This window comes from Macrotis lagotis, chromosome 1, assembly GCF_037893015.1.
Source record: "Macrotis lagotis isolate mMagLag1 chromosome 1, bilby.v1.9.chrom.fasta, whole genome shotgun sequence".
Taxonomy (NCBI): Eukaryota; Metazoa; Chordata; class Mammalia; order Peramelemorphia; family Peramelidae; genus Macrotis; species Macrotis lagotis.
In genome coordinates, this window is record NC_133658.1 from 144,027,010 (window position 1) to 144,050,095 (window position 23,086).

Consider the following 23,086-nt stretch of genomic DNA (forward strand, 5'->3'; position numbering starts at 1 on the left):
TTTCTTTTAAACAATTTATTAAAATGTATCTTTTATCATTAAACAGAAACAAACAGGAACATTTCATTATGTTTTTAAAAAACATAAAAAAGAGAATTACGTATGAAACCATGAATCTCTATTTTGTGCAGTTTGCTTTAAATGCTCTTTAAAAGTACACTCAGGTAACCTACATAGGACATTCCCAAGTTGCTCTTCAGAACAAAAGACTGACAGTGCCCTCACCATCATATTTATATTTCTGCTCACCTCTGACATTCAGAGGTTCTTTCTGTATATCTAATTTGAAAAGAAGTCAGTATAAAAAGGGTGTCATGCCTGAGTCTGAAGTTGCTACTGCTCTGGAAGTCAGACTCATATCCCAAGAGACATGATCTCACAAAGCTAATTAAAGCTCTTCCCTTGTCTCTGGATGCTAAGACAATAGGCCCTAGACCTTACCACATTGGAGACATTAGGGGAGGCTCCTCTCTGAAGAAGATTCTTCACAATGGGAAGGTGCCCCATGAAGGATGCTACATGGAGTGGGGTCAGTCCAGACTACAATAAAGAAAAAAATGTAAGAACAAGTTCATTGTTTAATTGGGCAAATGCTAGATGGAGAGAATAAACTTTATATGATCTGTGGTGGCAGCTTTAGAGGGTGTGTGTGTGGGGGGGTGATGGTCTTTCTTTCTTGGGTATTATGTGTTTAATTTACATTTTGTGTTCTGTTATCTTAAGGGAATCAGTGATGACTGGGAAGTCTGGTAGCTCCTGAAGAGCAAGAATATAAAAATAACAATAACAACAACAACAATAATGATAACTAACATTTCTCTAGTGCTTACTTTGTGCTAGGTCCTGTGTTAAGCACTTTTACAATTATTATCTCAGTTGATCCTCAAGAAGCCTGGGGTGAGGAAGTGACTTGCCCAGGTTGTCCTCTGGGAAAAAGGTCATTTCCTTCAAGCAGGACTGGAAAGATAACTGGGCTGAAGTGAAGCATTGGTCACCTCAAGGATACCTGAGTCTATGCCCTTTGGTCAGTAGTAGCACAAGATGAGTTTCCTGAGGTAGGTCACACCTAACAGAGATATGTCTTAGGAGGAAGGACACTACACTTGTGATTCCCACTGATTCTCTGGGCTCTGGGTGTGATAATAAACCTGAAGTGAGAATTTAAGCTATTGTGGGGATAATCCACAATTTGGCTGAAAGATTAACAAAATACTCAAGCTACTTTCTAATAATGTCTCAAAAAAGAATTGTGGGCATTCTGTGGAAGTTATGGAAAATACATGTTTTATCCCAATAGCAGAGAACAATCTGCTGGAATGATTGACCTCAGACAAGGTCAAAGCAACTTAGGACTTGAGAGCTGCATAAACCCCTCAGAAAAGGGCATCCCTGAGATACAGTCAGAAACTCTCTAGTGGACTAGTCTGTCTAATAATATATATATTCCCAGCTTCTGGGTTGGGGGCTCAAGCTGAGAAAGGAACATTAAAGCCTCCAAGAAAATAATCCCACAACCCACTGCAAAGCAATCGTATCCTCACTGGACTCTGACTGATGAAAGGTGAGTTACCTACCTCGGTGACTGCATCTATGGAAGCTCCCGTCTTCAGCAGCAACTCCATCACACGGATATGATTCTTCTTACAGGCAATGTGTAAGGGCGTGAAGCCATTCTACAACACAGTCAGACAGGACATGCCCACACACCAATTCAAAAACATAGAATGTCACCTTGTGTCTAGACTGCAGCCTTCGCAGTCTTTAAAAGTCAGAAGGTTTCCACATGTGAAATGCAAATAGATGTAAATCATGTGGCATGCAGGTAGGCCTCCCTTTATGTGCAAAAATGTTCCTCAACAAGTAATAAGCATCATCATAATCTATAGCTACAAAGTATTTTTGTAAATCTAATATACTAGCATGGTTTTGGTTTTGAGACTGGGTCACTCTATCTCACTTAGGTTGAAGGTAGGGCTGACCAACCATGGACCCAATCCCCACCCAGATTGAAAAAGAAATTTTAATCTGTTCTTTTTTTTGACCTGAGCCATCTCATTCCTTCTTAGTCAGCCTGGCGACTCTTTGTTCCTCGGGGCTCATCTTATTGATGTTGGGCTTAGTGTGGACATCTGATCAGCTATAGCCTTTTTGCAGCTCTGGACTCTTGTCAAGTGAGCCTCCAAGATCATCCTCCTCCTCAGCAAGACTTATAGACAAGGGTGTGCTGGAGCCAGCTCAAACCCACTCATGAGAACTGATTGTTAAGGTTTCAATCAGGATTTGATTTTTTGTTTTTGATTGTCTATTTTTTTATTATTAAAGTAGTAGAGAAAAATGTCAATAATGCAGATTAAGCTTAGATGTGTGTCCTGTGTACATCCTTGATACACCCTCCCACCCACCAGGAGCCATCTGTTAAACATTTATCAGCACACTACTGATTATGGGCATGTGCCACCACACCCAGTTGGGAAAATGGTCTTTTAAGGAATCCCCTGCTGAATTCTTCTATATAGTAAAGAATCCCTTGAAAGCAATTTATGTATCTCTTAGGTCCAATTCAATAATTTGGATAAATTGAGATTTATTTTTGGCATTAGCTTTGCTTCGAGTGAGGTGCATCTAAAGTGTGAGCTAACAACTTGTGTAGGGGATATCCAGACACCTTTTCCTTTTCTTCCTTCTTGCCAGAGTGGCAATGCTAGGTCTCCAGGCACAAAGCATAGAGAGACATAAATATTCAGAGAAGTACCAAGCTATAGAGACCTCCATGACCTCACTCAGGAGGGCCCTAGAATAATTTCAGAAACTCCTGAGAGGGGGGTGGAGGTGGATTCCAACAACCGTGTGTCCAACCCATGATTCTGGGCTGTAGCCCACTCATGTGGCAACACTACATTTTATTATTATATTCATGGTAATATGGGTTACATATAGTTAGAAATAAATTTTAAATTCTATTTGCTGCCTTTGAAAAGTTTTGTTGGACTATATGTTCCAGAAGACCTAAAGAGTTGGACACCCATGCTCTGGAGGCTTATTGCTTTAGATCTGGACTTGCTTCTAAGAGTCATGAGTCCCTGTGAAAAGGGTTAATGTTTTACCTGGGCACTCATGCAGAAATTGTTTCTACTCAGACTAAGAGGAGATTGTCCTATGTGGATTGCCAATCTGGTTGAAAACATCACTGAATAAAGGAGTTTCACCCTCTGGTATTCACCCAGGATAGGACAATAATAGAGGACATTTGGGGCCTTCTGAACTGGGTGAGGTACTTCACACAATTGTTAAGAGTCCTGTCGAATAACCCATAACCCAAGTTATATATAACCCAAGTCTATATACATATATATATATATATATATATATATATATATATATATATAAAACACAAGTCCATAACCCAAGCTAAAAACTTTAATACAATAAACATTTTAGAATGAAATTTCCTCCCTCAGCCCTCACTGTTTCATCATCCTTTCACTCACCAGGGCTCTAGAGTTGGGTTTGGCCCCTTTATCCAAAAGCACCTTGGCCACTCTATGGTGGCCACAGTGGGCCGCTACGTGGAGAGGCGTCAGGTGGTCCAGGGTGATGTCATCTATTTCTGCATTGTACTGTAGCAGGAGTCGAACACAATCTAGATGGTCACCCTGAGCTGCCATGTGGATAGGGGACAAGCCATTCTGAGTAGAGAGGAAAAAGACAGAAACACTTTTCCAACTTTCTCTCCAAATATCCAAAATACAACCTCCATTCTATCCTCTACCTCTTGAATAACCCATACAAAATGACCTAATGGAAAGAGTACTGGATTTTGAGTAAAGGGACTGGTTTTAAGCCTGGCTTTGCCATTTATCACCTGTGGGATATGGGACATGTGATTTAACTTACTTATGCCTCAATTTATTTGTCTGTAAATTTTTGCTCATCCTCTGTTCTTGAAAAGAACCAATGATATCATGAAGGTGATGTCTTGAGTTGTGTGTGAATTGGATTTATGTGAAACTGGGCATCTTAGTCCAGTGGCAAGATATAGATCATCAAAGACTTGAAAATGGTCCATGATATAGAGGATCACCTTGGCTTTTCTAAATTAAGGTCTTCTAGGTCTCAAGTTCTCTTGAATATAGATAGCTGTAAATTGAAGATGGCAGATAAGATGGTATTTAATGTCTGTCATTGACAGGGCCAGGTCTAGAGTCAGGAAGACTCATCTTTCGGAGCTCAAGTCCAGCCTCAGACACTTACTAGCTGTGTGACTCTGGGCAAGATATTTAACCCTGTTTGCCTTGGTCTTCTCATCTGTAAAATGAGCTGGAGAAGGAAATGACAAACCATTTCAGTAACTTTGCCAAGAAAATCTCAAAGTCAGACCCAACTGAAAAAAAATGAATTAACAATAACGAAGAGGAATAGAAATGCTCTTTGATTATATATTTTAGGGCATTTAGATAATGCAATGACTTGGTAGTCAGGAACATCCCTGTTTCTGAGGTCAAATCTGGCCTCAGACTTTTCCCTAGCCAAGTAACGCTGGGGAGGTCACTTAACCCTTGTTTGCCTCAGCTTTTTCCATCTATAAAATGAATTGAATAAGGAAATGGCAAGCCACTCCAGTAACTCTGCAAAGAAGACTCTGAAGGGGATCTCACAGAGTGATCTACATCTAAACAACCACAAACTGCATGAGGAGAGGGAATTTCCTCTACAACAACTACTGCTACTACTACCTACTGTTTCCTACTACTACTTACCACCTCTTCTTCCTCCTCCTACCTGCTATCACTACTTCTAATTACTACTAACTACCACTGAATACCATGACTATATTACATTTACTACAACTTGTTATTACTAGAACTATTAATAATTACCACTACTAACTAATAATAGTAATACTTACTACTACTAGCTGTACTACCACTACCATTTATACAGTACCCACTGTATATATATATATATATATATATATATATATATATGTATATACACACACACACACACACACACACAGTACTTCTGTGTGCCAGATACTGTGTTAAACATTTTGCAATTATTATTTCATTTGATCCTTACTACAACCTTGGGAGGTTGATGCTATTATTAATCTGATTTTATAGATGGAGAAACTGAGGCAACAACAGTTGCCGTGTCACACAGCTAGCAAGTATCTGAGGTCAAATTTGAACTCAGGTCTTGACCACCTAGCTGCCAGTGGAATCTGGATTCATAGTGACAGGACTCTGTTTTAATGTTGGATTAACTGACATCTAAAGATAGATAACACATATTATTTTATAGTGGTAGAAAATTAAATTCTGGACCAATAAAGAAAATTTTCTAAAGGATTTCTCATATACATAAACAACAACATTATTAATAATAATAGGATAGTAATGTTACCTTCCATTGGCAGAGTGCTTTATACTTTTCAGAAAGTTTTAAAAAAGTTTTGAATGAATATCTTTTGTTTTAATATTACCCTCATGTTCCCCTCCCCTATTTAGAGAGTAACAAAGAATAAAAAAGAAAGACAAATATAAAGCATATTTGCACACATGTTGCAAAGAAAAGAGTGTTAGATTGGGAACTGTCAGATATGGGTTCGAATCTTGACTCTGCCATTTACAGCCTGTGGGACCATGGGCAGGTCACTACATGTCTTGTTTTCAGTTTCCTTATCTATCACAGGGGATTCAGCCCAGATGACCTCTAATTCTATGATCCTATGGTCCAACTTTCACCCTTTGATCCAAGGGAAGAAGAAGAAAAGTATGGACATCACTCATTTGATCTTTGCAATGGTCTTATTGGGCCTATTTTCTAGCCGAGGAACTTGAGGCCCCAAGAGGATCAAGTGATTTGTTCAAAGTCAGAGGGCAAGTTAGTGATGTTAACAGGACTGAATAAGCAAATCTGGCAGAAAAGGACACACTCTTTCTGCCCCTTTCAAGGGAGGAATCCTTTGATAATGCCAGATGTTGCTTGAGTCTTATGAATTATGTGAAATAAGATGGGCATGTCTATATAAACTTAATAAAGATGTTGATGGAAGCGAACTTCTGTTAAGGAAGAAGATTCACTGAAGCCAACAGTAGAGGTGGGCTAAGGTGGTAGAAAGACCCTGGATTCTCTCTTTAGGTCACAACTTTGTCCTTTGTTATCTTTGGGAACCAGCATAGTGTAGGATGGTAGTATCAAAATCAAATTTAGAGGCCACTAAACCATAAATAAGGATACTTGTAGGCTACATACTGCCTTAGAAAACCACTTATTAACATGATCTATGTTTTATTGTGTCTTTATTATTTTGTTAAATGTCTTCCAATTACATTTTCATCTGGTTTCAGGCTAAATTTAGGAGTATTGTGGGTCACATGTAGCATTTGGGTATATGCTCTTTCTGATGTAGGGGAGATGGCACCAGACTTGGATTCAAATCCTGATTCAGACGCATCTTATATGACCCTAGTTCTCTATGCCTCATTTGAAAAATGGGAAATGGGGGTTTAATGAACTCCAAGTTTCCCTTAAGTTCCAAACCTATGATACTAGGAATACTTATGATTCCCATTTTATAGACTTGCTGTAAGGAAAATATTTTGTAAATTTAAACAAAGCATATAAAGAGAAGTTATTCATAGCCTTTTGCCTCTTTGTTGAACTCCCAGGACTTAGCATAGTTCCTGGAACATTTGACCATTGTTCAGTCAAGTCCAGCTCTTTGTTACTCCAATTGGGGTCTTCTTGGCAGAGATACTGGAGTGGTTTATCATTTTCTTCTTCTGACATTTTAAAGATGAGGAAATGGAGGCAAACAGGGTTAAGTGACTCGTTCAGGGTCACACAGCAAGTAAGTGACTAAGGCTAGTACTTGATAACTAAATGTTTATTGAATTGAATAGATAGTAATAGCAAATCTGGACACCATCTTCAGATTTTGTCTTTGGAAAAGAATTTTCAAACGAGAATGAGGCACATACCTTGGTTTTGGCCTGGATGGGTGCCCCATGGTCCAGCAGGAGCTCTGAGATTCGCACATGCCCATTTCTAGCTGCACAGTGGAGAGGAGTCAATTCATCCTTTAAAAGGAAAAACAAAACAAGCAAAAAACCACCTCAATTATCAGAAACCACTCAAACAAGATGATAACAAGCCTCCTCCTGGTTGTCCTTTATTAAATGGAGTGCTGTTATACCCATAAGGATGATCTCTTTATCTTCATCTGCACTGTGGCTGCACACTGCTCTGCTAGCCTTTCTGGTGCATTGTTAATTAGGTCACTGAGAGAGAGAGCCCACTGCTCCATCCAGAGAATCTTCCTCAAGTGCAAAAATCCCTCCCTTTGTATGTCCACAGCCGAGCTCCTAGCAGGCACAGTAAACACAGAACCTACCTTGGTCCTTGTTTCTATCTCAGCCCCACGATCCAACAGGAGTCGTACCATGATCACATTCCCTCTGCGAGAAGCAATATGTAGGGGAGTGATGCCATTCTGGAAAAGAAGAGTCAGAGAGAAGTCAGAGTGATATCTTAGACATAGGCAATTTCAAGAGGGACGTGTTGCTTTGGGAATGGCAGCTCAGATTCAATCTGTGTCTCATGCAGATGTTTTTCTTCCTTTAAGAAGTATTTTTAAAATGTTCAAAAGCTCAGAACTAGCAAGATTGTCTACAACAGGTTAAATTCAGCTCCAACTGATATTGAATAAAATGAGCTCTGAGTTTCCTCCCCACTCAGATGAAATGTTCCTTAAATGTAGAACTCTCTCTTAGCCAAATTATGTCCTATCGCAATGATGCAGTAATAGGACCCAACAAATTTTTGTTGTATATATTCAGTGTTAGCATTCTTCTAACAAGTCTTCAGTGATAGTTTAGACTTCTTAGTGTGGCATTCTGGGTTCTCCACAACCTGTGACCACCTGCCCTTTTCAGTTTATTTACATTACTGACTCGATGCCATTGGTCTTCTTTGAGAATGATAGATGAACAATAGTGACAACTATCACTCTCCAACACCATTCTTTTTGCATCTGTCAAACTATACTATTCCCCATATCCTATATACTTCCTGACCTTTCCCACCTCCAATCTTTTGCTCCTACCATAGCCAAAATAACCTCCCTGATATATAGGACTGATGGATTCCTACCCATCAATTTAAGTCCAACTCTAATGACAACACTTCCATTAATGCTACCTTCCTGATTCAGACCTCACACAATACTTCCTTCATACTTTTCTAATACACATGTATTATTCTGTTTTATGGTTGTCTCTGGGCATATATTAAATGATAAGTTTCATCAAAGCAGGAACTCCATTTCATCCAAACTTTGTACTTTCCCCAGGGTCTAACCTTGAGCACACTGTATATACACTATAAATGTTTGATGAATTGGAAGGAAAAATCTGATGAAAAGAAAAACTCAGTTGTGTGAATATAACTGATTATAATCAAACAAAGCCATTATTACCAAAGGGTCAAAGCCAAGAGAATTTGCTAGAAAGGATGAAAGGTCTTCTACAGGGACCAGAGATATACTTGACCTTTAATAGCTTCCTAGTTAGTATTTCTTGTTCTTCCAGTCTCTCCCCTCTCTAATCCACTTTCCACACAACTACTGTATTAACATTTCTAGACAATTCTAGACAAATGAGTCTTATGATTCTACTTTCCCACTCAAAAACCTTAAATAGTTTGTTATTGCCTCTAAAGCTTATCACACCAAGACTTCCCTTACCTTCCAGACTTACTTTATACTGGTTCTTTATAGTTTTGGTTTTTTTTTTTAGGTTTTTGCAAGGCAGATGGGGTTAAGTGGCTTGCCCAAGGCCACACAGCTAGGTAATTATTAAGTGTCTGAGACCGGATTTGAACCCAGGTACTCCTGACTCCAAGGCCAGTGCTTTATCCACTACACCACCCAGCCGCCCCTGGTTCTTTATACATAATATGTTTCAGTCAAACTGATCTGCTAGCTATTACTCAAATTTATTTCCACATCATTGTTCATTCTTCTTGTCTGGAATGCACTCTCTCCTCACCTCCAACTCTTAGAATCCCCAGCTCTTCTCAGGATTCAACTCAGTTGCAAACTCCTATAGAAAGTCTTTTCTCCCCATCTAATCCTAAATTGTTTGTGCTTTCTTTCTCCTCAAATTATCTTATATTTATCTCTCTATGTACATGTTGCATCCCCCTCTATCAGAAGAATGTAATGTCAATGAAGGTTAGGTCTCTTTATAGCTTTATATGCTCAGAACCTAGTAAATATGTATTTGTTGAACAGACCTTTCATAAACATGTACTTGTGGAATGGTAAATTTGAAATATTTCCCAATAAGCATTTCAGTAACTGTCAGAAAGAGAAAAAACACCCAGGCACTCCTTAAAAGGCCACTATATTACCCAGACTCCCATGTACTGATTTCAAAAGGAAGCCCATTACCTGTGGAGTAAAGTTGACACTGGCACCCCGGTTTAGTAGCAGTTGGGCCACATTGAGGTTCTCATAGTGGGCTGCTATGTGGAGCGGGGTAAATCCTGTCTGTTGAACAGAGAAAAGAAAAACTGATCAGTAGTCTGACATCTAAACTGTCTTGGTTCCTGGGGTTGTTGATTGTAATGAGAGAAGCTACCAACAAACTATTGACTGAGGTCAGACAAAAAAAGTGTTTCCTGGTGAGGGTCAAATGGATCCTTGTCTGATAACTTACAGGAACATAGCAAATGACCTTTGTCATTTATCTATTGGCATGGGGGATCTTGGTATTAAGCATAGTACATAGAATCATCATGAGCGCACTTAGGAGCCAAGATCCAAATGGGATATTTTCAACCTAACTCATAGACTTAATTGTCAATTAGCCCCATTGATGAGTGAATGGTGCTAACCACAGGCAGGTAAGTGGAGCAGTGGTTGGAGTGCTGGGTCTGGAGTTGAAGATCTGAGTTCAAATCTGGACTCAGATGCTTACTAGCTGTGTGAACCTGGACATGACACTTAACCTTTCCTTACCTCAGCTTCCCCAACTGTAAAATGAGATAATATTTGTAAAGAGCTAAGCACAGTGCTAGGTACACAGTAAGCACTTAAATAAATATTTGCTTCTTTGCTTCCTAACATGGCCAAGAAAAGTTGGTTGGTTTTTACCCTTCTATTTGTTGACCTAGGGATTTGACTATCTAATTCTGCCATGCGATGTTGCAGATGTATGCATATGATCACAAGAGGGAGCAGGAGGGAGAAAGTATAAAAGGCAAATCCATCCTTGGTCCTGTAATAGTAACTCATCGAACATATCCTAATGATGATAGCTCAAAGCACAGTACCTTGTGCCTAATAGGGAACAAATGAATCAATGAATGAATGAATGGAATTAGTGTTGTCATCTTCACCCACAAGAATAATAATATCCAAAGGTGAAATGTGATGCAAAGGAAGGACCTGGGATTCAGAAGACCTGGTTTGAGATTCCTGAACTTATGCTTTCTTACAGGACTGGATAAATTATCTCTGTGAACCTCAGTATCCTCATATGTAAAATCAGTATAATAACTAAACCTTCTACCTCATAGGAATCTTGTGAGGAAAGTCCTTTGCAAATTTCCTAGGGTGAGATAAATACATACTATTATGGGCCAGGGGTGGCCCTGGCCCATTGCTCATCATTACTCATCATTTCTCTTTGCAACCTCTGCCAGAAGGCAAGCTGAATGAAAGAGAAAGGACTAAAACCTCAGCACTATATCAATCAGATGGCCAGAATGACCTACTGGACACATATATGGATGACATGAGGTGATGAGAAATACATTGTTTGCCAGTGGTATTTATATCACAATGCTATTTGTGATGTATCAATTGGGGGTTGTCTATTTTGGTGCTGAATTTACATAATATTCATTTCAATCTTTGATCTGGGTTAATTCATACCCCCAATCTCCCAAATTACTTGCAGGAAGGAGCCCATAGATTTAATGGTCCAGATATCTAAATTCTTCTGCTATGACATTCCCTTACCTTGGACAGCACATCTGCATTTGGGTCATTTTGGAGTAGGACAGCAGCAGTTCTTGTGTCATCATTCCGGGCTGCGATGTGAAGGGCTGGCAGACGCACCTTTCCCTTAGTCCCATAATTGATCAGGTGAGCCACCACATTCTCATGACCCTGCTGTAGTGCCACAGCCAATGGTGTAAAGCCATCCTGGCCAGAAGAGAAAAGGAGAAGATAAGAGGAGCAGAGTGACTTACTACAGGTGTGACTTTGACCAATTCACATAATTTTCCAGAGATTCCAGAGATTCCATGAGCAAGTTAGCCATATAGTTCTGAAACCTTGTCATTAATGATGATGATGATGGTGGTGGTGGTGGTGGTAATGATAGAAACAATTGACTTTTAGAGTAAGAAGGGACTCTAGAGACAATCTAGAGCAACTACTTTTTTAAAGATGAGGAAAAAGGCTCAGAGTCATAGTAGTTAATCTAAGATCAGTTGGGTATTAAGCAGTAGAGTTGGAAGTCATAGTATCATAGAACCTCAGGGTTAGAAGGCACCTCAAAAGGGTCCATCTGATCCAAACCAGAAAGGATGCAATGTACAATAGAAAAAGTGCTGACTCTAGAGTCAAAGGACCTGGAATCCCTCTGTGACTTTGGACAAATTATTTAAAGACCCTGAACCTTTCCTTATCCAAGTTCCTTCCAACTCAATCTATGATGCTATGGGCAAGAATCTCCTCTATAATCTAATGAACAGAGTGGTCAATCCAACCTTTCAAATGAATATCTTCCAGACTCTTCACCTCCTAAGACAGGTGTGCCATAAATAGAACCCACTACAGCACAAACTGCCAAAGGACATATTTAAGGTATGTTAATATGTTCCATTTGCTGGTAGAAATTTAACAACTTCCAAGTGATTTTCCTGCACAGCCATGTAGAGGGGCATAAAGACTTTCTGTAGAGGGCTCTTATATATGGATGGCAGGATTGGTTTTTTCCTTGAAGATTTTGTCTTTATATCAATTTCAAATTTGCTTCCCTTTTTCGACCAAGATCTCATGATGCTCAGTCCAATGCTGTCTTCACAAGGTAAAACCTTTTACCAAACTGGCCCTCTCTCCTTGAAGATGGAGCAACTCAATGTTGACTGTGCAGAGGGAAATGTAAAGTTGTGGGCACATAGGCTTAAAAAGAGATTCAATAGAAAGACTAACTACCAGGACAGCACTTCAACTTACAGTTGGTTCTGTTCCTAACTCTGACTAAATGAAGGACTCTCTGAATGAAGATGGGAAACAGTTATGAATTGAAAAACTTAAGGCTGAAAAGTGCCATAGAGATCATGTAGTTGAAATCTCTTATTTTTCAGATAATGAAATCATCCTTAAGAGGCCCCCCAAGGTGATAGAATTATTCTCAAAAAAAGGGAGTAGATCAGATGCTCTTGAAGTCCCTTCCACCTCTTATATTTATCTTAATTATCATCCACAAGCATTTGATTCTGTATTTCTAGTAATGAGGGTCCTTGTAGCACACATTCTCTCTTTCTGTATCTCTTCATCTCTGACTCTGACTCTTTTCTCTGTGTGTTTCTTTCTCTCTCTGTCCTCTCTGCATCTGTTTTTTCCCATTTCCCTCTCTTTCTCTCTTCCATCTCTCCTTTCCCACCTCCCTTATTCCACCTCTCTCTTTTCTCTTTCATTTCACTGCCTTTCCCCTTCCCTTCTCCATCTCTGTCTCTTTTCTCTCTTTTTTCTCTCCCTCCCCCTCCCTTCTCATCCTCCCTCTGTCTCTCTTTTCATCTCCCTCTATTTCTCCTCTCTCTCTCTCCCTACCTACCCCCCTCTCATATCCTTCTCTATCTCCCCCTTTATCTATCTCTTTTTTCCATTTCTGTCTCTTTCCCTCTCTTCATTTCTATCTCTCTTCTCTTTGTCTCTGCGTCTGCCCTTTGGCAGTTTGTGCTGTAGTGGGTTCTAGTGACTCTCTCTTGGAGTTTTTCCCCTGTCTTTCCCTTCAAATTCTGGAAGGTCATGTATCATATATTCTATTTCCTGGGCACCTTTCCCCACCATCACCATGGGAATCCAGTGTTCTCCCAATAGCAGATGATCTGTAGGAATGTCCTTCCCCTATGATGGTGACTTTATCAAAATGTAGCTGACCATCATTGTATCTAGGTGGACAAGTACATTTGCTAGGCTTGTGACTAACAGGTGTGATAGCATTTGATGCAGGTACTCACTTCTGTAGCAACATTCTGATTTGCTCCATTTTCGAGCAGAAACTTAACAACTTCCAAGTGATTTTCCTGCGCAGCCATGTAGAGGGGTGTAAAGCCTTTCTGTAAACCAACAAAATAAAATCATTATGGACATTAAAGAAAGACCCTCTATTAGCCTCTCTTTGAAGCAGGAATGGGAAGAAGTTTACCTTAAATTCTATTTCATTAGATACCAAGAAAAGTTCTTCCATTTTGGTCTATAGTTGCAAAAAATGCACAGTAAACATGAGATTTTAGTGACCTCCTATTTAAAGGCTAGAGCATGTGTATCACTCTTGATTTTTCTTTCTCTGCCTTCTATATATCTATTAGTTTCTTTTGCTTATCCTCTACTTCATTGTATTTTCTCTCTCTTTCACCCAGCCATAATTAAAATGAGCTTTACTTTTTATTAAATAAGACTTTATATTGATTATTGAAAAACAAATGGATATTTTCCAACTTTCCCTTAAAAAAAGACAGCTTATTTAATTACTTTTTTATTGCTTTGGCCCTAAACCATTTCCATTAGAAAGCAGAATGAATCTCTGTCTTAAAGACTTCAAGAGCATGAGAGAAAAGATTTGCTATTCTCTTTCACACATAGAAATACAGATTTCTGTCTAGGGTAGGAAGATTATTCCTTCAATCACAAAATAGGTGACAAAGAGACAGAATTAAGAAAAATACTGTACCCTGTGGTTTTGGTTGATTTAATCACCATCATTTTATTATGCTATTTATTATGAACTTAGCCTTAAATAGTAATAAAATTTTAAAAAACTTATGTTTGCAACAAATTAAACTCAAAAAATTAATCTATTCCCTACGATTTGTATATAGACACTATTCTTTCATATGGTCATCATATGGTCACTAGTCTAGTTTTATTTTCTTCACCTCAACCACAAGAAAGATTTGCCCAAGATGAAATTCAGTAAATGCTGACCCAGCAAAGTCATAACTAGGAATTCTAGAACCTAAGGCAAATTTAATTGAGGAGGTCACCAATGGCATGGTGACTGCAGTTTCCAGGAAAAATGATCTGACTTTATGTATATGTTCATACCTGGAAAGTGAGTCTTTTATCACCCTCCTTCCCTGACCTCCACAAGTCTATAATCCTATCCTGTTCTTGCCCTTTCCTCCAACCTTGTAGCACTCTAAAGAAGAGGGATGACATGCTCTGAACTGTTGTGAGGAGTGTTTCCCCATTGCTGATGTTGGCAACTGGGACAAAGTCCTAACTGCTTGCCCTAGTTACACCTCTGGTATTTCCCTGCTCTGATTCCATCACTTAGTATTTTATCAATCCAATGTGATGGAGTCCATGGTGGTGATCTAGCTCTAATATGCTTAGAAATTTGTGATTTAAAATTCACAGAACATGATAGCAATAAATATAAAGAAAGAGCAAGAATGAATAGTTGCTTGGGAACCCTTTGCTGTTATTATCACTATTGGAGGCAGAATTAAAGATTTAGTTGTATATTTATTTGAACAGGACCTTATCAGCACACAATTGGTTGAGTATGACAGAAGAATGATTAAAGAAAAAACTATTACCTTTCAGACAGTCAAAACATGACTTGGTTTGTTGAAGTATGTTACCTGAGACTGTGCATTGACATTAGCTCCATAGTTGACGAGTTCTCGGACCACTTCATCCTGACCTGCTAGGGCAGCAATGTGCAAGGCTGTGTTCCCCTTCTGAAACACAACATGGATGGAAAGGAGAAAGGTCATTTGCTATACAAACATCACAAATGACTTCTCAAATATATATGGATTAAAGCCAAGTGCCTTCTGCCTCTAAAATTCTATGATTCTAGGAAGAGAGGGTTCAATTGACTTTCTTCATGGGAGGATAGAGTAGAGGGGTGTGTGTGTGTGTGTGTGTGTGTGTGTGTGTGTGTGTATGTCCAACACTCTTCTTGGACAGAGATGCTCTTGCTCCAGGAGCCCTCCTTTCTCCAGAAGCCCACTGCTAGGGTAAGCCCACCAGGATGTTTTTCTCAGGTCCCTCTTGCTGTCTTGTTCTGCTGGATGATGATATGTATGTTGGACCCTCAACCGAGCCTGAACAACCAGAAAGAGAAGGCCACCAGATTCTGTGGTCTCAGCACTCAGGTTTGGGAAAATATCCATAACAAATACAAAAAATAAAAGTTCATGCCTAAGTGAAGGCCAAAGAGAATGGGAAAGTTGGGAGGGGGGGGAATTAGGAGAGAAGAGAAAGGGAAAGAACAAAGACATGAGGTTTATGGGCTTCAGATAATATGGAGAAAATTGGATCGGAGGGAGAACCTAAGAAATAAGAAAGGAAAATGTTAAAGGAAATGAGAAGGGGGAAAAAACAAAAGAAAGAAGAAAATGTGAACTGATTATAATGAGAACAAATGAAATAGGGAAAAATTAGCCAAATGAGGGAGGAGAAGATGCCAGAGAATGAATAGTGGAAGCAAAAGAGGAAAGCAATGAGAATCTAGAGAGAAATTTTCTTTAAGGGGAGAGATAATAGAGAGATCAGAAAGTCATGAAAAGTCATGTAGGATCCAAGAAAAAGAGATAGTAATTTTCTTCTTTTTTTTGCTTGCCCTGAAATGGTTCTGGGTATATTTAAAACCAAATCAAAAGCAAGGGAGGAATTAGTAGGCATTGCTTGCTGAGCAGTGATGGAAGCCAGGCTGTCTGTCTGTCTGCCTGTGGACTCTTCCTTTTCTCATATGAATAATCATGAGGACACACCCTCATTCTAGCTGGTACAGTGGATAAAAGCCTGGATCTGGAGTTAGGAAGATCTGAGTTCAAATCCGTCCTCAGACACTTACTAGATGTATGTCACGACCCTGGACAAATCATATAACCTCTATTTCCTTGTGTTTCTTCATCCAAGGGTAGGGAAGCTTTTTTTTTCTGCCAAGGGCCAGTTGGATATTTATAACATCATTTGTGGGACATACAAAATTAACAACTTAATAATTACTTTGCAGTTGCCTTGGCCAGGCCAGAACAAATGATTTCACAGACCAGTAGGTCAGATTCTCCCCACCCCTGCTCTATGAGATAAGGATAATAACGATAGCAACCTCACAGGCTTGTTGTGAGAATCAAATGGGTTAATATGAATGTGAATCACTTTTCAAACCTTTAAAGCATTATATAAATAAACACTATTTATTCTCTGGGAGGCTATCTCCCCATTCCATGTAAACCCCCTAGGATGCTGACCTGGGCTGGGGATGTCCATTCTTCTAAGCCAGGGGCAGGAACCACACCGGAGCTTCATTCATTCAATTACTAAGTAATTTAAGCAGCAGAGTGGTGATCTGACTTCATTCTTAACAGTTCATATAGAGTGTGTATGGATTTTAGCCAACAGCTGCCGAAACACTTAATCACTGGAAACTTAGGACCAGACAATCAAGGGACTCTTACATGATGCTGTTGCTATCTCTATGCTAGCTAAAGAAACTTTGTGACAAGGGACAAAGAAGTGTTTAACAATTTACAAAAAGCCTTATGTGCATGTATATGGATCACTTTAAAAAAGTTTAAAATTAAATTTTTTTTAAATTTCATCAATGGGCCACAAGATATTACAAATTATGGTCCCTCTCCAAGTACTTCATTCAACCCCCCTCTGAAATGGATATTTATTTCCTTTAGCTGGGAGGTTGATGTTTGTCCTTTGTTCTCAAAGAAGACCATGACATCAGGAGGGTGTTGCCAAATCAAACACATGAATTGGGTTTGAGTGAGGGGGGCGCTATGCTAAGTCACCAGCCTCACTTTCTCCTACAAAGCCATCTGGGTCCAGTGGCCAGATATGGATCAGGACAACTGGAGATGACCCTGGCTGAGACAAAGGTTGAGTGACTTGCCCAAGGTCACAAGTTAGTGTCTTAGTCCAGATTTAAAAATTCAGGTCCTCCCAAAGTCAAGGTTGGTGCTCTATCCACTGCACCACCTAACTTTCCCAGCTGTGAGGTTAAAAGAAAGTCTGGAAGGATACACCTTAGCTGCTAACACATACCAGGTGCTCAATAAATGTCTGCAAGGGCTGACTGGTTCCAAGCTAGACTGCTGAGGTCACCTCAAGTTTGGCAATGAAAGGGCAATATGCTGAACCTCTTGGATCCCCTCCCACTGAGACTAAGGGATAGTGGCATGATCTCATCACTCAGAGAGGTGAGCCAGGTCAGGACTTCCTTTGAGCAAAACTGACCTTTTTGTCTGACTTTTTTCATAGGACTCCCACTCCATCAGCAAAAGGATCCCCCACCCAAAGAGGTCAGCACTAAGAACTGAATGCACAGGGACTAATTAATGATTTTTCATAGCAGTCCAAACTTTTGTACTAAATTTTTTTCTTTAAGAGGTTTTGGCTCTTGTGTGAGGTTCACTTGCTAGATACCAAGTGGAACAGGTCAGCTGGCCTACACAGTGTCTCTAGGAATCAGGGCTTAGAGGGGGAAAAATTCCTTTTTCTCCATCTGGAATGAAAGGGGAGAGTCTGGATCTGACCAGCAGAACCTCTCAGATTCAAGGAAAATCTACTCCCCATTTTATTCAGAGGTGAATTTTTTTTTTTAGTTTTTTGCAAGGCAAATCGGGTTAAGTGGCTTACCCAAGGCCACACAGCTAGGTAATCATTGTCTGAGATTGGATTTGAACTCAGGTCCTCCTGACTCCAGGGCCACTGCTCTGTCCACTGTGCCACCTAGCTGCCCCGGAGGTGAATATCTTTAAGGAGAAGAGCAACCTTGTCTCCCTGAACTCTGACTCCATGAGCAAGAGGGGCCGTACTGGTCCACACCAGGACTCAGTGGTGCTGATGACACCCTTGGGGGAGGAACAAAAGCAACTAGAAGACACTGGGAAATCGACTTACCCCCAAGACATTCTGCATGTGCTCAAGGACAAGCTCACCCTACCCCTAGGTCAGGGGGAGAGTCGCAGGGGGAGGGGCGTGCTAGCGGCTCTTCTTTCTCTGCTTGCTCTGTCAGCCTGAGGTAACAGCTGCCCTTGAAGGAGCCAGGAAAAATTATTTAGCTGTATTTTGATGCACAAAAATACCCAGTTTCTCCACTTGTAGGGAGTCAAGAGATCTCTGGAAGGGAGGAGGGTCAGCAGTTGGTGCTGAGTGGATGGAAATGGAGGGAGGGGAGCCTCCCATGGAGATTAATCAAGGTGATGGAGGAGCATAGCCCTATTTTGCTGTCTGTCTTCATGGACAGCTTCAGAGCCACCAGGGAGTCATGGCTCTCTGCTCCTAGGGGGTGTGGGATGGAAGGGAGAATGCAGATGCTTCACATAAAAAAAAATACTAACCATGGCTTATGGGCATGTTGGGTGGATTTAAAAATATTTCTTTATTCTTTTAACTTATATGATGCCAATGAGACGCTTCATGTTTTGAAATCTGTGCTGACTTGGACAATTGTTTCTCAGATTTCACTTCTCCCCATTACTACTCCTCCCCTTTTCTGCATGAAATTCTGAAACTCACAGTGGCTTAGGAATTTCTATAAATAAAGAAGGCTATACCAAGTGTTTGCTTGCAAAAACAACCATAGAAAGGGAAATACGGAGACAGTCAAAAATGTTGAAGCAGACTGTCTTTGCAGCTCTTGGGTACTAGCCAAAGTGAGAGTCTTGGTCTCTGGTGTCTCAGGGCCTTGTCAGATGGCTTGGCTCCTGTGCCCAAGGCAGCTGATAGCATTAGAAGAGGGAAAAACATGAAGTGCTTTTTTTTCAAATCCCTCAGAAGGGACACAGGGAAAATAATTTCAAAATTGGCAAAGATTTGGGGAAAAACTACCTCACAGGTTTACAAAGCCATCCCCAAACCTTGCAGATCTGCATGGCAAGATTCTTTTTCACTTTCTGCAAATGACATGAAAATTACAGAATTTTACCTCAAAGAGATGATTCCACTGTCACAATATTTTGGTGGCTCCCTTCATAACCATAAATTATACCCTCTTCTTTCTAGTACTGTTCTGGGTTCTCTGCACTAAAGGCGGCAAAATGTTTGCCATTTGGTACTGCTGCCTGCGAAACCATTTAATAAAGAGCAAAACTGAAAAATAAGATGCAGATGAGGAAAAACTTGAGGAGAAAAAAAACAGAAAAAATTGAAAGAAAGAGGGACAGGTGAGGGGGTAAAAGGGAACTCAAGAGACAATATCATAGAAACATAAGTTGGTTTGTTTTCTAGAAAGTTACTTTGTGTTTATCAAAATAGAATAGAAAGAATGAAGCATGACTATGGAGTAATGAAAATTAACTCATAACACAGACAAACACACATTGGTTTCATTACTTTATAGTCATACTTCTGCTAATCACACTCGTGAATTATTAATGTAATTTAGTGTTTGGGATCTACTGAAATGGGATGACTCCTCTGCTACTGTTACATTTCTTTTGAATAAGATCTAGTCACATATTCTAAATTTGTCCTGTAATCTCCTCAAGGGCATGCTGCAGTTTTGTTTCTGTATTTCCAGCTCTTAACATGTTTGTCATTAAGAAGCTTAATGAATTCTTCTACATTGATTGATCTTAGAATGATGCTCTGGGTATCTAGAAAAGGGAAGAAATAGTATGTTCATCAATGGAGGTCTTTGTAGAGAAAGAAAAATAACAAGAGACTGGATTTCTGGTAACAACGAGAGGTTTGCGCTGTCTACTCTTGTTCACAAAAGTAAGCCAGTCAAGGGCCCAGGGGGGAAAAACAAAAACAAAAACCTATAAAACTATAAGACTAAAAAGAAAAAAACTTCAGATTTTCATTTTTAAAAATCTAGGTATATGATAATCTGGAGGACGAATAGATATATCTTGAAATTCTGCTGAGAGTTTGTGATGACATAGGTGTGGTTCTTGTGGGTTCTCCCATTTTTATGCATCTGAGAAATTCAGAGAAGTAATATAATAGATCCAAATTGAATGATGATCCCATTGAAACAAATTTGTTAGGACTATCTGGTGAACATATGAACTACACAGATTATCCTTTGGTACAAGGTATTAGCTAGACAGAATCCCCAAACTTTTTTACGGTGATTGAAATCCCTCTGTGACTCACCTTCGTTGTGGTTTCTAAAACGATTTCCTTGTGCAGAAGTTCAACCACCATTTTCACGTGGCCTTCTTTAGAAGCCAGATGCAAACCATTCAACCCATTCTGAAAAGGACAGAACATAGTCAGATCAAGTGCTTCATGTTGCTGATTGTAGTAGCTGCAGAGGTGGCCTGCTCCCAGGGATGAGAGGTTTGGAGGACTAAAAGGAAAGAATTTTAGTAACTGTGGAGTTTAACAAGACTTAGCTATAGACTAGGGTCCTTTTACAATCCATATTTTCTACTCTCATTTAGCAGTAAATTTAGGAATATTGGATGTAGTAAAGAAAGCCACTGCTGTGATGTTTGAATTACAAGAAGCAATCTTTGATCTTATGTTTCACTTTTGCTACAACTAGGGCAGTACAACAAATGCTTTGCCCCAGGACACCAAAATTTAAAGGATGTTGACAGTGCTCACAATCTTTCATTGGACTGTACCATAGAAATGACTGATTTTTGTACATAGTAAGAAAAATTCATCAGAATGAAGTTGTACTACCAGTATTTTGTGAGTATCTTTACTCCAAATGCCAATAAATTTGTTTTTAAAAGTTGAGGCAGGGACAGCTAGGTGACACGGTGCCTTGAGTGAAGAATGAAAAGGAGAAGGAGGTTGAGAAGGAGGAGGTAGATGAAAAAAGAGGAGTAGGAAGAAGAGGGAGGAGGAGGAAAAGAAAGAAGAAAAAGGAGAAGGAAGAAGAGGAGGAGGAGGAAGGAGGAGAAAGGAGGGGAAGGAGAAGATGAAGTGAAGGAGGAAGAGAATGAGAAGATGAAAGTGAGAAAGAGGAGGAGAAAGAGGAAAAGAAGGAGGAGGAGGAGGAAGAGGAAGAGGAAGAAGAAGATAGATGGGAGGAAAAAGGGAGCATCAGGGTTTGACTAAACCTTTTTCAGGAACATAAATATTCTATAAAACAGGAATTCTGAAATCAAGACAATGGTGAACTAAACTTGAGTACTCAACTGAAGTACAGTAGGAAAATTAGATGATCTCAAATTTTATCCATGTGGACACTGCTTTTGCTGGTTTAGATCAAAGCCCCTATAGATAAGGCTTTGACTATGCCTGAAAAATTCACCTTTCTATGTTAGTCTGGTGATGAGTCTTTCCAAGTTTAGTTGAACTGCTTTTTTTTTATTTTGTTTTGTTTTTGGCAAGGCAGTATGGTTAAGTGGTTGCCCAGGGTCACACAGCTAGGTAATTATAAAGTGTTCAAGGCTGGATTTTGAACTCAGGTCTTCTTGACTCCAGGATCAGTGCTCTATCCACTGTGCCACCTAGCTGCCTCTGAACTGGTTTTTGAATGTCAGAAACAAAGTCTGGGTAACCTTTACACAGAAGGATCATATAGAAAGAGATATGGATAGAACAGAATTGAATCTGGAAAGCTCAGAGCAAAGAGCCCTGCTGAAGTAGGGACAGCTATGGTTTTATTGGAAGGGGTCCAGAAGACCTGGGTTGAAGTTTTAAATCTGCCAATTACTTGGCATGGGACTATGGACAAGTTCCTTTGCCTCTCTGAGCCTCAGTCTCCTCATTTGTAAAATGGGAATAGTAATACTCATATCACTCACTTCACAGGACTTTTGTTTGAAAAAGTATTTCCTAGAGCTTCAAGCTCTTGTACCCTCAGTCATCCCGATCATCCCTAAAACAACAGACAACAGTAGAAAGCTACAACTACATCATAGCAAGCCTCACTTGGCATGACTGGAGAGAAAGCAAGAAATTTACCTGCTCTCTCTGAGCAAAAAAAGTCTCCCATTCTCTCCTAATTCTGTTGATTATAACCAATTATTCTGTTTAGATCTTGATTGTACATAGTTTTTTGGATGTTTTCTCCTCCAATTGGAATGTCAGCTTTTTGAGGGTGCAGAGGTCACCTTTTGCCTTTCTTTGTATCTCCAGCACTTACATATTGTCTGCAATATGGTAGGGGATTAAAAAATGCTTATTGATTAACTGATTATTTTAATGTCTAAAATTCTGAGTCATTCTTTGTCTGAAGGTAAAATTATTTAAGATGTTTAGAGGCATGACACACTAAATTTTGTAAATCATTTATACTTCAGTGTGAATAAATTTATCAGCTTACAGCTAACAGAACAGATTATGACAGAGGAGAAGGTTGAAGAGAGCATAACGGTAGTGAAATAAAGGAAGTAATTTGGGGAGAAGAGGCAATGGAGGATATTAAGGATTATAGAATCACTTCCCTCACAACACATTCAATTTTGATCTATGCTTATCATGGATGCAAATGTAAAGCCTATATCAGATTGCCTTCTGTTGGGGGGGTGAGGGAGGGAAGGAAAGGAGGGAGAAAAATTGTAAAACTCAAAACCTTGCCAAAAACTGATTGGTAGGGGGCAGAGAGGTGGTGCAGTGGATAAAGCACTGGCCCTGGAGTCAGGAGGACCTGAGTTCAAATCCGACCTCAGTTACTTAATAATTACCTAGCTTTGTGATCTTAGGTAAGTCACTTAATCGCATTGCCTGCCCCGCCCAACAACAAAAAACCAAAAACTGATTGGTAGAAATGACCATTGTATATAATTAGAAAACAAATAAAATTTATATAATAAAAAGAATTATAGAATCAGTCTTAGAATTGGAAGGTTCTTTAGAGGTCATTAAGGGACAGCTAGGTGGTACAGTGGATAGAGCATGCAC

The 23,086-nt window shown here is 39.7% G+C and overlaps 1 protein-coding gene across 8 annotated transcripts in view; it reads right to left on the reverse strand.

Annotated features, from left to right (window-relative positions):
- ANK1 (ankyrin 1) overlaps nt 1–23,086 on the reverse strand; it is a 189,377-nt gene that overhangs the window by 85,830 nt on the left and 80,461 nt on the right. For 7 of the 8 annotated variants that reach the window (XM_074209011.1, XM_074209009.1, XM_074209008.1 and 4 more), the window contains 10 exons: nt 20,378–20,476; nt 14,893–14,991; nt 13,264–13,362; nt 11,033–11,218; nt 9,458–9,556; nt 7,400–7,498; nt 6,987–7,085; nt 3,489–3,686; nt 1,575–1,673; nt 442–540 (listed from right to left, as the gene is read on the reverse strand). In XM_074209011.1, the coding sequence (XP_074065112.1) occupies nt 442–540; nt 1,575–1,673; nt 3,489–3,686; nt 6,987–7,085; nt 7,400–7,498; nt 9,458–9,556; nt 11,033–11,218; nt 13,264–13,362; nt 14,893–14,991; nt 20,378–20,476 (1,176 nt within the window). Of the gene's footprint in view, nt 1–441; nt 541–1,574; nt 1,674–3,488; nt 3,687–6,986; nt 7,086–7,399; nt 7,499–9,457; nt 9,557–11,032; nt 11,219–13,263; nt 13,363–14,892; nt 14,992–18,175; nt 18,274–20,377; nt 20,477–23,086 lie in introns of those variants that run through there. The other variant, XM_074209012.1, reaches the window with a different exon arrangement.